General features: G+C 40.7%; 1 protein-coding gene across 1 annotated transcript in view; it reads right to left on the bottom strand.

The window, feature by feature from the left end:
* Positions 1-2439: 2439 nt before the first annotated feature.
* LOC128870209 (uncharacterized) overlaps positions 2440-15630 on the bottom strand; it is a 75648-nt gene continuing 62457 nt past the window's right edge. Inside the window, exon 5 of the mRNA XM_054112804.1 lies at positions 2440-3531. Within this exon, the coding sequence (XP_053968779.1) occupies positions 2440-3531 (1092 nt within the window). The remainder of the gene's footprint in view (positions 3532-15630) is intronic.

The following is a 15630-nucleotide window of genomic DNA, read 5'->3' as shown; positions in this document are numbered from 1 at the left end:
CGAATTAAACCAAACTTACACACATTGTTAAGTAGGTATTGAAGATGATTTCCGTATAGTTTGAATACCTATTGGTAGATAGGGTCTCGAGATATAGGTCAAAACGTGGACCCGGGTAACCTTCGGACGTGTATGTACAATATGGGTATCAAATGAAAGCTGTTGGTGAATGCTTTAGTACAGAGTATTTTTCATGCCGCTCCGTGACTGGGGTCTCGAGATATAGGTCAAAACGTGGACCCGGGTAACCTTTGGTTATGTATGTACAATATGGGTATCAAATGAAAGCTGTTGATAAGTGCTTTAATACGGGGTAGTTTTCATACCTATTGATGACTAGGGTCTCGAAATATATGCCAAAACGTGGACCCGCCGTGTCTTTGCACCGAATTAAACCAAACTTACGCACATTGTTAAGTAAGTATTGAAAATGGGTTTCGTAAAGTTTGGTTGTAATTCGGAGCACTGGCAACGGGTACAGCGTTCTTTTGAACCAGCCATAATGTCACTTACTTTTTTAACGCTTGGGCGGAACTGAACTGTCAAATTGACAGTGTGAGTTATAATGTGTCAATATTTCTTTCTGATTTGGATGCCATAAGGAAAAAACGTAAGTGCAACATGTAAAAATTGTTTGTGAATTTTTTTGGAGTGGATTTTGGAACAGTGAATAATTTCTTACGAAATTTGAGAATTTAATGTGAAATCCGAATGAAATTATGTGTTCGTGGAAAAAACATTTTTTTCCTTTTTGTTTTTTTTTTAATATAAATGGATAATGGTTAAAAAAGCTCCAATGCTTAATAAAACATATAAATTGAAACGAAAAATTCATGGATGATCAGGAAAAAAGACGATTGTTTCTTAATTATTCATTCGCGTGGATTTGAAATTTAAAAACAATCTTCTTTTTTCCTGATTTTCAATTTATATTTTATATTTACTCAAAAACAAATACAAAAACGAAAAATATTGTTTATGCCAAAGCGCTTGAATAAAGAAATAAATAATATGAAAATCATATATTTTCTGTTCTAAACCATATCTATTCTATTTTAGTGTGCCCAGCGAAGGGGGCCGGGTTTGCTAGTAGTCAATATTGGAACATTTCGTGTTGAATTATTTGCCAATGTTTGGTAAGTCTTGAATTTTTGTCATGTCGAATGGTAGCGGCTCGTATATATGTTTGCACCCATATACATATGTACATATGTAAATAAAAATAAAAAAAAAAACAACACAAGTAGCTTATAAAAAAGTTCTGCGTCGGACATTTCAATACTAGGAGAAAATTTCGAAACAATGATTTTATGTTTTCTATAATAGGGAAATAATTAATGAGTACATTACTTTACGTATGTACTTCTTCAATTGATAAAAAGTGCACAAAAACATATGCATATACTCGTATCTGCAAGGATAGGAACTAACTCTGAAATCAGAGTATTGGAAGATTACTGTATATACAATACTGTGCTTATGAATTTGCTCTGTATTTCTTGAGATGTTTTAGGGAGTCTTAATATTTTTAGCCGTGGGAAATGCATTTTGTTCCTGTTAGAATTCTCTGTGGAAAAACGCAATGGAAAAATACAATACAATCACGTTCGTTTCGTATAAAGAACTTTATTGGAGTGCCTTGAGTCACAGTAAGCATTAATACTAGAAGAAGAAGTAAAGAAGTTAAAACAAGGTTGATATTTTTTCGTACTTTAACAAACTATACATGGTTGAATTGCAACTTGGCTCCAACAATCTCCGCCACAATTCGAACATGTTACATTTCCAAAATAAACTTCAAATACCAAAGGAAAAATATTAAATTCATTCATACATACATATGTCGAGAAACTCAATTGAAACTCATATTTAACAATTTACAACAATTAATATGCTTCTCTTTAGTCAAAGGTTTTGTTAGTATATCCGCTGCATTCTCCGACGAGGGTACATATTCCAGTGCAATATCGTCCTTCAAGTATTGTTCACGCACGTAGTGAAAACGTATGTCAATGTGTTTACTACGCTTGTGTGTCGTCGGATTGGTGACCAGAAATTGTGCTCCCTGGTTATCGCACAGGATCGTTGTCGGTCCAGACACCAGATTGCCAAAACCCAATTGGTGAAGCAAGCTTCGATGAAAAGCTATCTCTTTTGCCCCTTGGCACATGGCAATATACTCCGCCTCCATCGTGCTTAGAGCGACCACTTGCAGTTTTTTGGATTCCCAGACGACAGCTCCGCCAGCCAATAATAATACAGAGCCACTGTATGATTTGTGGTTTGTACCGTCGGAACCCCAGTCTGCATTTGTAAAACATATCAAATTTTCCTGATGAGGAGAAAATGTGATCATACCTTTTGGACACCCTTTCAAGTATCTCAGCACATGCTTTGCGGCACCAAAATGTTCCTGATGCGCATGAGAGTTAAACTGTGCTATGATGTGCGCATGTACTTCTCCGATTTTCCGCATGTAACATACTTCTCCGATGAGCACGCCAACAGCATATCATCAACGTACAGGCCAATTAAATTTATGTTGCTTCCGGCTCTCTTGATGTAAACACAGGTATCAGCTTTGCAACGTAAGCATCCCATTGTTAGCAAGATATCGGTAACCTTTTTATTCCACTCTCTGCCCGCTTGTTTTAGGCCGTAGATTGATTTTTTGATTCTACAAACCAAGTCGCCGTTTCGTTTGTCCCCAAACATAGGCGGTTGTTTCATGTAGATTTCGTCAGTTAATTCACCGTTCAAATATGCAGCGGCAATGTCAACGTGATTCACCAATAGCTTGTATTTTGCTGCTAACGCCAATAATATGCGAACTGTCGAATGCCTCACCACAGGTGCATATGTATCCGTGATGTCAACATTTATCTTTTGTGCACACCCATTGGCGACCAGCCTCGCTTTGTAGCGTTCGACGACTCCCTCCTGATTCCTCTTCACAGCAAACACCCATTTGCAGCCTATCACGTTTTTATTTGATGGTTTCTCCACAAGCTCCCATGTGTTATTCTTCATCAACGTGTCATGTTCAAGTTCCATTGCTTTTCGCCAATGTACAGCCTCACTTGATTTCAGCGCCTCAGTTAATGTTGCTGGATTTTCGATGATAGCATGTAACATATGAGTTGAAGACTGGATTTTGGAAACAATCCTTCGACTGCGTAGGACTATTACCTTTTCATTTCCATCTTCAGCATCTTCGAAGTCTAAATCACTCTCCTCGTCTGTAGAGGATTCCGCGACATCCTCTGCAGATTCTTCAACGATGATCTCAGCCGGTTTAAATTCCGTGGTTGCAGAGTTAGGTGACGATTTTCGGACAATTGTATTTATTCCTGGCAAGATCATTTCGAATACTGAACAGTTGTCGTCGTTTTGCTTTTCAGCCGTTTTCCACGCTTCATCTTTATTCTCGAAGAAAATCACATCTCTAGCAATATTTATTTGATTTGTTTCGCGACTGTAAAGTCGATATCCCTTAGTAAATTCTACGTAACCAATGTAACCAACCACTCCCTTTGGAGCAAATTTAGGACATTTAGGTCCCTTTTGTAGAATAACAACATCGCACCCAAAAGTCCGAAAATGCGCCACAGCTGGTTTTCTGTGTGTCCATTTTTCGAACGGAGTAACATCTCCCAAAATTTTAATAGGTGACCGTTTCCTGATGTATGCCGCTGTGTTTATAGCTTCAGTCCAAACACTTTGTGGTAAATTTGAGTTTTCTAGCAAGCAACGCGCCATTTCCACTAACGTTCTGTTCGCCCGCTCCGCGATTCCGTTTTGTTGATGTGAATAACTCACTGTTATTTGGTGAATAATACCTCGGTTTGTTTTTCAACACGCGCCATACACTCTTTGAAAGCGTCAAATGCATGTGACTTCTTACGTAGAAATTTCACTTCTATATAGCGTGTAAAGTCATCAATAAAAGTTATAAAATACCGACTTCCGCTCTGTGATGCCACTTTCATAGGCCCACAAATATCTGTGTGTATTAATTCCAGCGCACTTTTCGTCGAAATATTATTCTTTGTACAGTACGGCTTACCGCTTATTTTACATGTCGCGCAAGTTGGGCACTTAAAATCCGTCGGCATTTTTAAGTTAAGACCCCGTACCATGCATCGATTTGCCAATTTTGTCAGGTCTTTCGCGTTCAAATGTCCAAAGCGTTTATGCCAAACAATAAAATCTTTCTCATTTGCTATTGCGTTTACGCTTTCCTTTTCTTTTGTTTCTAAAGCATTTACATAAAATGTTCCGCGATTTTCTTTTGCTGCGAAAATTACTTCATCGTGTTTTGATACCACGTTCGCGTAATTCTTCGAAAAGTTTATGTCGTATCCATTTTTTAGAATTTTCGCGACTGATATGAAATTTGAATGTAGATTCGGTACAAATAAAACGTTTTTTAGTTCGATTTCGCGTTTATTCACATTAATTTTTACATTTCCGATTCCACTTGCGTTAACTGTTTACCCTGATGCCAGCAATATATTTTCTTTGCATTCTCTTATTGACACAAAAAACTTCTTGTCTCTAACCATGTGGCTTGTCGCACCAGAATCCAAAATCCAATTGCTTTTTATATTTGCTGTTGTATCACTCACGTTAAACACGACGTGCGTAGAATTTCACTCGGCTTTCTGTTTTCTACATTGCGCGCGAATATGTCCACGTTTACCGCACGCATAGCATTTTATCATTTTCTTTTTGTTCTGTCTTTGTGTGTTTGTATTTTCATTTTGCCTTTCATTCCACGAAGTCACCGCCAAAACCGTTTCATCTTCCTTTGTCTTTTCACTTTGCCACCGTTCTTCGTCTAGAATTTTCGCGATTAACTGTTTTAGCGTAGGCAACGAGTCACGCGTTTCGACTGCAACAACAAAACTATCCATGGCTTGAGGAAGACTGCAAAGAAGAATAATTGAGAGCAAATCATCCGACAATTGTATGTATATTTCCTTGAACTCTTCAATTATTTCGCAAAACCGATTAAGTTGGCTTGAGAACTTTTCGTTTTTGTCGAATTTGAACCGCATCAAACTTTTAAAAAGCATCACTTTTTTCGCAGGACCATGAGTTTTATATAGTGTCTGTAGTATGTCCCAAGCGCCTTTTGCAGTCACACAGTTTTTTATATGCACCAGTTCGGACTGTTTAACACTGAGCAAGATGGTGGCTAATGCTTTTTGGTCAGCCGCCTGCCACAGCACCTTTTTGCTCTCTTGATCCGGACACGATTCTGAAATTGCACTCCACTGATCTAACGTTACGAGCAGACTTTTTAATTGAATTGTCCAAATGGCGTAATTTTCCCCGTTCAATTTTTCAATTTGACCAACGTTGACCGACATTCGAATCACTTTTTTTGTTTTTATTTAAAAATAGATTTAATTCTCTTTAAAACGAACACACGTAGGCGACAAAAGGCCCATAACCTTTGTTAGAATTCTCTGTGGAAAAACGCAATGGAAAAATACAATCACGACCGTTTCGTATAAAGAACTTTATTGGAGTGCCTTGAGTCACAGTAAGCATTAATACAAGAAGAAGAAGTAAAGAAGTTAAAACAACGTTGATATTTTTTCGTACTTTTACAAACTATACATGGTTGAATTGCAACTTGGCTCCAACAGTTCCTGTAGTAGCTGGGCATAGAATTTTAGCTTTCGACGACACACGAATTTAGAGGAATAAAGTTTGTGCCCTGCATGTGCATGGATATGTGTTTTGTTGGAAGTTCAGAATACAAATATGTACATACATCAAGTGTGCATACGCACATACAAATATGTACATTAGAGTGTCCCAAAAAAATTAAACTGATTTTTTTTAACGCATACCCTCTTATTTTGTTTGGATGGTCTCAAAACATCCAAAAATAATAATGTCGGCCCGGTCACTTAGCCGGAGTGGACAAAAAACTAACAAACAAAGGGGAAAGGACGCGCCTTATAATCATCGAGGAGGAAAAGCGACGTGTTAAAAATTTTTCATCCTTAGCCCCATCAACATCATCTTGCGAACCACCACTAGAAAAGTCCTCTTCTGATTGTGAAATAATAGAATTAGAAGAAAATAGGCCCAGCGCAAGAGAAGCCTCCTCTCAGCGCGATAAAACTTCTATGCGGAAAAATATCATAACTCCCAAGTTAGTTGCCGCATTACACAGGTGTCAGTTGAGTGTGAGGGATTCTGTCTTTATAATTAAAGCTACTATTGAGGCTCTGGGGCACAATACGGATGAATTCCCTATAAGCAAGTCCTCCATCCATAGAGTTCATACGGAAATGAAGCTATAAAAATTTATTTTCAAAACAAGGCCCCGGACACGATGACTGTCCACTGGGACGGAAAACTGTTGCCAGCTCTAGATTCACGACGTAAAAGTAAAGAAGAACACCTACCGGTAGTTATTACAAATTATTGCTGTTCCTAAATTGGATAGCTCGACAGGAAGAGAACAGGCAGCCGCAGTTTGGGATGCTATCACGAACTGGAACCTTGAAGACAAAGTGCAGATTCTCTGTTGTGATACTACTGCTTCTAACACAGGCCGCATAAATGGAGCATGTGTGCTTCTCGAACAAAAACTGGGTAGAGAAGTGCTTATTTTTGCTTGCCGTCATCACGTTTACGAATTAGTACTTAAAGGCGTGTTTGAAGCGAAAATCAGTCAAGCCCAGACATCCCATTATTCAAGAAATTCCGAGAAAACTGGAAAAATATCGATCCCGAGAAAAAACAAAGCTGTACAGAAAAGCTATCTTGTTTTAATGTTTCGAAAATTGACAAACTGCTAGAATTCTACAAAACTGAATTAACGAAAGAAATAGAGATGACTATCGCGAATTAATTGAGCTTTCAATTATATTTCTTGGCGGAGATTCAGAGAAGAAATTTAATATTCGGCATCAGGTGCTATGCACCAGGCTCGATGGATGGCGAGAGCCATTTATTCATTAAAAATATCGTTACGTAGCTCTCAATTCAGAATTTCAAACAAGGATAAGGCAGCTCTGTTGGACGTATGTCTGTTCATCGTGACATCCTACGTAAAACCCTGGCTCCAATGTATTTTGGCAGTAAAGCCGTATTAGGATTTGTGTTTTTTGAAGGCCCTGAAAAATTAAGAAACAATAGACAAAAGCATTTTAAAAGCAGCTTTGCAGAAGTTTTGCCAGCATTTGTGGTATTTGACAGATGAAGTATCTATTCTGGCTTTATTTGATGATGATGTCAATCTAGAAACTAAAGTAAGAATGATCGCTAACTTAACTAGAGAAAACCCAACAGCTCACAATAAACGTTACATTGCATCCAAAGAAGAACTCTGTGGCCCACTTTTTGGTACGTTAATTAAGCCTTGATTTTGTTCTTTTACTAAGTTTGCTAAAAGGTATAATTGACAACTGATCTATCAGTTTTAATTTCAGAGAAAAACATTGATGACTTCGTCTCTGTCAAAAGCAAGTTCCTGTTTAATCGACTCCAGATTGACGACAGTTTTCTGAACAAGTGCCCCTCTTCGTGGTCAAATGATGATTCCTTTCTACAGGCTAAAAATAAGCTGCTAGGACTGAAATCAGTTAATGATACGGCAGAAAGAGCGGTTAAGTTAATGCAAGACTTCCATGGTTTGATCACCGTTCCGTACAAGAACACAGACAGGTATATCCCGACTGTAAAAAGCAAACTTGGAAAAGAAAATTTGATGATTGATGTCCCTTTTATAATAAAAAGAAAATAAATACGAAATATGTTTTTTATTTTTATTTATTTAATTCATCTAAAAATTCAATTAAACTTTTCTCTATTGTGAGCCTATAGCTTTCATACTAACTTTTAAACTTAAAGTTTGACATCAAGTCGGCACGGGTTAATGACATCCGATCTCAATAATATTTTATATAAGTTTTTAGAGTCAAATGGAAAAAAATAAAGGGTATGCGTATTGAAATTCCGAAAAAAAAATTCCCCCTTGTAGCCTGGGACACCCTAATGTACATACATAGGCAAAAGAGGCACGGAGGTCCACGCTCCTGAGGGATCGGACTGCTAAGCTGGGCTCAAGCAATCGTGAGGGTCAGCAGGTTGCGGATAGCCGGAAAACCTGTAGTAGCAGGCCAGTTGCGAAATAAGTTCAAACGAATAAGCACCCCCGACAATTGAGCGGAGGATGCGGTATAAAAGCCAGCATAAATCTGATGAAGTTCTTGTGACAGTGGAGAGAAGACAGCCCCTCTTAGATATAGGTGTCCCCCTCATCATGTGAAGGCATGATGAATAATACAAAAAACCTGGCGCGACGGCTGTCAAACCATCAACAACGACATTAAGACATTAATTATGGAATACTGGAAAATGGTTGGACATACTACCTCGAGCTGACGACTGCACTATTCTGTTTTCTTAGTATGCGAAGTGGTACCCAGCAGAAACGGCAGTCAGACTAATGGTGCAGTTGCCCCCGCCCCGTTAAAATGGTAGCAAATCTCTAGGAACGCTCCATATTCCGTCGCTATTAAGTGTCGGCGTAGGTCTAGATGTAATATTCATTGTTAACACTGATTCGGCTCCGAACTTAAGCTCCCATAAGAAACCTTTGTCAACCCTAGCATGGCCTCCTTGCATGCAAAGACAACCATGGAATCGTCAGTGATGACTACGCATCGAAATATGGATAACGACTTAGAAGTTGCGGCCCATACAACATGAATACGAATAATACAAACAACACAAAACTAAAAAACTACAAACTATGGAAGAGGTTGAAGTAACAGCAAAAATACCATCACAAGTGCACGAGTTAATAGCTGCGGTGAACACCTTAAAAATCCTTTCCCAAGCAGCTCAAGGTTGGTGCACTCGCCACCCCACACGGGAAGAACCAGATCGGCGTCACCGTGTATACAGCATTTCGGTTTCGTGAAGGCGATGACGGCTGAAGAAATTTACCAAGCAATCGACGATAAGGGTGCGACCAGAGTGAGCGCTGAAAGCCGAGCCGAGATTGTCAGTGCGATAAAGATTGTCAGTGCGATCAAAACTGATTACATACAAGTCAATACAAATAAGCTTGTGTATAACACAGTGAGCGCCGACAAGAGCAGAGAGCAAAGCCGATGAGTGCGAGAAAACAGTTTCAAAGCGTTTTGCTCGCTTTTTTGGATTGTTGATGTTTACTTTTTAGAGTGCAGTTGTGTTTTTAACACACTTTTATTAGGTCGGGTTGTATGTATGTATGTATGTATGTAACGGAATCTTTGAGCTTAATTTTCACTGGCTTCTAAAAATCTGATCGACTTGAAATTTTGCACACCTATCAAGGACCGATAAATACAAATTATAAATACAAATATTATAAATACAAATTATTACATGAAATATAATTGAATTAAACAAAGTATTAAATAATTATTTTACCTCAGAGTCACTATCAATCTTTCGCAAGAAGTTACTGGCACCTTAATAAAATTTGTCCAGTTTTTGTTTAGTTTCACACCTATCTTGTCCAGAATGTAATCAAATGTTTCAATTTTCATTCGGGTATATTGTTGAAATTAAGCTGGATATTTTCTTAAATCATTATATAAATGATGAAATTCACCAAATTCATTCCTTTTTAGTGTAATTGGATGTTTTCCAAACTCTTTTGTGTTAATAATTGCATTAATCACACTAGGAGAAGCAAAATACTCTTCATCAGATGAATAGATTACCGTGTACAGCAATTTTATAAACACAAATGAACAACAAAATTAAATGACATAAGAGCAAAACACATGGAATAAACAGAATTTCAGCGCTGATTCTCGCATTCACTGTGTTATATACAAATTTTGTTCTCGCATGAAAATAAGCGTCAATAAGCTCGGCTCGGCTCCGCTCGGCATCAGCGTTCACTCTGGTCGCACCCTAAGGTTAAGGAGTTAGCGGAAATAATGGTACTTCCGAAGCGAAATATCGATCAACCAATGGGGGATTTGATCGCGAATATAACGGACCTCCATAAAAACTAGGATTAAGCATACTACGGACTGCACGCCAAAGAGGGAAATCGTTAACGTCGCTGCAAGCTCGCCCAAAAGAAATAAAACGGACCGCGTTGAAGTCTTGAAAAATACGCCGGTTACAACGAACGAGTAAGCAAGAACAGAAAAATGGGAAGTAGTAGTAAGTTATTCGGCCAGTTGGCAACAGCAGGACTTTGTGTTGTTAACGGAATTACACCAACGAGATATGCAAATAACTCCTATCCTAGTCTACTTGATTATTTTATAACCTGTGACTTGTCACATATTCTTAAATTCGACCAAGTTGACTTTATTTCTGACCATGACTTAATATTTTGTAGTTTAGATGTTGTGATGAATCGTCCAGATTTAAGTGCAACCTACGGGTGTCGTGATTTTAAATAGTTGAATGTTAATTCTCTGTATTCAGCCATGGGTTCTATAAATTGGAATGAATGTGGGTTTCTTAGTACTGTTGATAAAAGACTTGACTTCCTTATCCGTAACTTATCCTCGTTATATAACATGCATGTTCCGGTTCGTTCTGTAAATGTTTTAAATAGTTCATGTCCTTGGTACAACTCGAAAGTTCGAGCTGCCATTAGAAAGCGCAACAAGTGTTATGCTAAGTGGAGAAAAAACTTGACGGATACTTCTTGGCGCCGCTACAAGGCTATCCGAAATGAAACCACTGCAATAATACGACAAGCGAAACGTTGGTACAGTTACTGAAAACTTGATCCGTCACTTCCAATAAGAGAACTGTGGCGCAACCTAAAAAAATTTAAAATTCATGGCAAGGAAAGTCCCGAATGTGATATTGACCTTGATGAACTTAATGACTACTTTATTAGTGTTGGTACGAAAACCAATTGTTCTCCTATTTTAAAAGAGTCCTCATGTTGTGCTACTCTGGAAGAACAGTTTCAATTTTTGACAGTTAGTGAGATAGATGTTCTGAAAGCATTATCTAAAATCAAGTCTAATGCCGTAGGCGATGATGGCATCTCGCTAAAATTCGTCCGTATAGTCATCCAATATATAATAGGACCCCCTTACCCGTATAATAAACCATTGCTTGACTAGTTCATGTTTCCCAGCAGTATTGAAGAAGGCTAAAGTTTTCCCAGTCACAAAAAAGCCAAATGCTAATTATTTACGCTGGTGACTATAGACCTATCAGCATACTACCCACATTTTCCAAAGTTTGCGAAAACTTGATGGCCACGCAAATTTCATCATTCGTACAGACCAATCGTCTACTCTCTCCACTACAATTTGGCTTCAAACAAAGTCACAGTTAATCGACTGCAATGGTTAAAATCCTAGATGATATTAGAATTAGTTTTGACAACGGAGACCTGACTCTACTTTGTTTAGTTGATTTTTCTAAAGCATTTGACTCAGTGGATCACAAATTGTTTTATTTGAAGCTTAAACACTATTTCGGCTTCAAAGACAGTGCGGTGAAGCTCATGGCCAGCTACCTTGGAGACAGAACGCAGAAGGTCAAGACCAGTCTAGATGCGTAAGCACTGGTGTTCCGCAAGGATCTATTCTTGGCCCAATTTTATTCAGTCTTTTTGTCAAATATGTTTTTACCGGTTGTCAGTACGTGAATGTCCATGCGTATGCTGATGATATACAATTGTACTTGTCCAGGCGTATTGGTCTCGTTGAAGATTTATGTTTCAAAATAAACAGTGTTTTGTCTGCTATTTTTGTATGGGCTAATGAAAACTCTTTTGGTTTGAACGCGGCAAAGTCATATGTAATAGTGTGGTGGATGTTGACAATATCCCTAAATTGTGGATGGGCACAAGTTCCCTTACCTTTATGGATAAGGTAAAAAAATTGGGGTTTATTCTTAACACGAAACTTACCTGTGCTGACCATATAAATAGGGTTGTGGGGAATATTTACGCTACATTGCGTAAGCTCTGCAACATTCACACCAGAGAAAATGAGACGAAAATTAGTTCTCCAGGTAATTGTGCCTCTCATTACCTAATCTGAGGTGGTATACAGCAAACTCGACTCCACATCTTGCCCTAAACTTAATGAGGCATTTAATAACGCCAGGCATTTCGGGTCTGCGAAAATCTTACGGAGGAACACAAACGGCGATGCTAAATATAACTCCGGAAATCGCTACCAAGCTGGCAGAAGCTAATAAATTCCATATAAGCCTCGTAAATTGTCGCATACGGGAGAAGATCGATCCAAAAAGATGCTTTAAATGCATGGAATATGGGCATGTGGCAGTAAGCTGTAAAAGCTCAGCTGACCTTAGTAACACCTGCTGCAAATGTGACAATAAGGATCACCAGGCCAAAAACTGCACACAAACAGCAAGCTGTATTATGTGCAAGAAGAAAAAGGCAAGCGATACAGCGCACGCGATGACCAGCAGCAGGTGCCCTCAATATCTGAGAGCTCTTAAAGAAATTCGGCAGAAATGAAGATCTTGCAACTGAATCTTAGCCACTGCGAAAGCGCTCAGGACCTACTCGAGCAGACTATACGGGAACAGAAAATAGATCTTGCTATACTTAGTGAGCCCTATAAACACAAAAAAGGCAAGGTCTTGGCCTCTGAAACAACAGGAAAATCAGCGATCTGGAACTGCGGATCAATAGATCCCAACTGATGAGCTTGAATGCAGGCCGCGGATTTTTACGTGTGCCCGTTGAAGGTAGATACATGTACAGCTGCTATCTACCTCCCAGCTTAACCCTGCTGGAAGCAATAGGCATTCTAAAGAACCTTGCTCAGGATGTAAAGGAACATAGACCTGTTGTTGTTGTTGTAGCAGCATAAACATTCCCCGTGCATATACGAGGAATGCTGCTGAAGTTACAGTCCTTGGCCGGATATAAATCCGGGTCGTTCCGGTTACGTAGAACCGACTGTCGTGAAAACGAGCATAGTCCTGTCATCGTAGCCGGTGATTTCAACACTTGGGCAGTTAATTGGGGATGCCCACGGACAAACCCTAGAGGACAAGCCCTTCTAGAAGCGTTCGTCATGCTATATATAGCCTTGATGAACACAGGAAATCAACATACGTATCAAAAAGCGGGAACGGGATCTATAATCGACCTTACCTTTGTGAGTTCTAGTCTTGTTCGCTACACGAAATAATTCATCAACCAGCATTACACTCGGAGCGATCACCTAGCAATAATTTGTGAAATAAGGTAGCACGGCGAAAAAAGGTTCCCAAATAACTACGACACGAGGTACAAAGTCAAAACCATGGAGGCTGAGGTTATTGAAATCATGCTGGCAGATGTAACTCTAACACGGGATGCATCTGAAAAGACTACGCAAACCATGAAACACTTAACGGAAACATGCGATGCAGCCATGTCTAAAACGGGGCACAACACGAACCATAGCGAACCTGTCTAGTGGTGGACAGCAGACATTGCAGCTCCAATATAAGCAAAGAAGGAAGGCCGTAAAAAGGCAATTAAAAACAGTAAACGCCGGTGCTTGCTCCAGATATGCGACGATGCCGATAATGATCATTGGGGCCTTGGGTACAGCCTTGTTATGAAAAAACTTAAAGTCTTTAAGCCACTTCCAACAACATGCCCAGCTACACTGCGTAATGTAGTAAAAGCACTGTTCCCTGTACAAGACACAATACGAGACTACGAATTGGTAAGATTCTGCGAAGCCGACCAACATGTGCAGTTAACAAACAAAGAAGAACTCCTAATGAGCATAAAAGGGATCCAAAATAATTAACCTGCAGGTCTGGATGGAATCTCCAACGAGGCCTTAAAATTAGCAATTGAAAGTCGTGCCGACATTTTTGTAGAAGTTGCAGAAACTGGTTTTAATTCCAAAAGGATCTAAGCCTGCGGAAGATCCTTGAGGCTACCACCCCCTGTGCATGCTCGACACCGCGGGGAAAATCCTGGAACGCCTAGGCTACTATAGTGGATGTAGGCGGTCTATCACCCCGACAATTCGGGTTGCGGAAAGATCGTCCACCCACAGATGTCGTATCTGCAGTCAAGACCATTCCGCAAAAGGCAATTGAAGGTACTCGATGGCTATACGGTAGCATGGAGTACTGCCTAGTTGCGACGCTGGACGTTAAGAGCGCCTTCAATACGGCGAATTGGAGCAAAATTCTAATCGCGCTTGATAGTTTCCACATTCCGATGTACATTTGCGGCGGCACGACCTCCCAAAGAAGCCGGGAAATCGAAGAGCGTGGCAAGGAGGGAAAGAAGAAAGCGGCGAGTAAGGCTCATGCGGGAGAAATCCTCATGAGACTCTGTCGGCCCTTCTGCGTCTGTGTCCTCCGAAAGACCTCGATCGGCGAAAGTGACACCAACAGAAGCCACCGGGCCCTTAGTGTTCATTGGCGCTCCCAAATTGTCTCGCTCTCGACGTAAGCGGTGGAAGAGGGTGGCTGAAAGCAGTACACCTCCCTGCCCTGAGACTGATACTAATATTCGCGCCACGACCCCCCAAGGTACGAGCGCGGTCTTAGCGCCAGTCAATGTGGCGGGAAGAGGTTCTGTTGAACCACGTCACTATCGGCGCCTCGACAAAACGTCCAGCACAGCTGTCTGCCCGGCGAAAGTTTCGTCAGAGGAGGATGGGGTGCTGGACCTTCCGCCAAACACATTCAAGGGTGTGGGCAAGCCATCCTATAGCGAGAAGGCTACTGGCCCACGACCTGTGGCTGTGATCAGAAAACTGGGGTCTGACCATCAGCTGACTGATGCAGAAATTAAATACTGCAAAAGCCGACTGATGCGTTGGGTTGTTGCCTCCGGTCCTGAAGCCAACGCGAAGGGCTATGAGACCGAGGACGGCACCATAAGGGTGACGTGCGCGTCTCCGGCCAGCTTCGAGTGGATCAGGACCGTGGTCAATAACGTGCTCTCCATTGGTACCACTCACTTCACGGTCTACAGCGAGGAGAGTGTATCGTTCGGGAAGGCCACCTGCTGGATTCCGGATCCCGACCTGTCTATAGCGGACGTCTTGTCCTGCCTGCGTGCCCAGAATCCGGGCATCAACACGAGGCTTTGGCGAACGCTCTCGTACCCCAAGAGTAGCAACCGGGAGGGAAAGGAAGCAGTTTCCCTTGTGGTTCGAGTGGATGAAGCCAGTGTTGATGTCATGGGCTCTCGGTAGAGGAACCGTGTGAATCTCTTCTTTGTGACTGTCACCTTCCATGTCTATACTAAATAAGAGGCTTAGACTGTGGTTCCTGTAGCTACCGTCCCCTGACGGTGACACATATTAACTTGCAACAAAGCCGCTACTGCACTCTTAAGTAGATGGCTTACCCAGCTGCACACATTACCTCATATAACAACAGTGCAAGAGCCCTGGGTCTTAAGGGGCCGTCTCTGTGGCTTTAACGCGTTGAAAGGGCCACGGTATTACGGAATTCGAGTAGACCTAGGGCCGGCCTAATAATATCATCCCATCTCACTGTGACGAGCCTTGAGCAATTTTGTTGTCAGGATCTGGTAACTGCTGAGATGAATGAAGCCGCCATTCGATTTGCCATCGAATCTTTTGCCGGCTACAAGTCACCCGGACCAGATGGCATTTA

Source organism: Anastrepha ludens, chromosome X (assembly GCF_028408465.1).
Source record: "Anastrepha ludens isolate Willacy chromosome X, idAnaLude1.1, whole genome shotgun sequence".
Classification (NCBI taxonomy): Eukaryota; Metazoa; Arthropoda; class Insecta; order Diptera; family Tephritidae; genus Anastrepha; species Anastrepha ludens.
The sequence above is the reverse complement of the archived record's forward strand: the minus strand, read 5'-3'. Positions and strand labels throughout refer to the sequence as shown.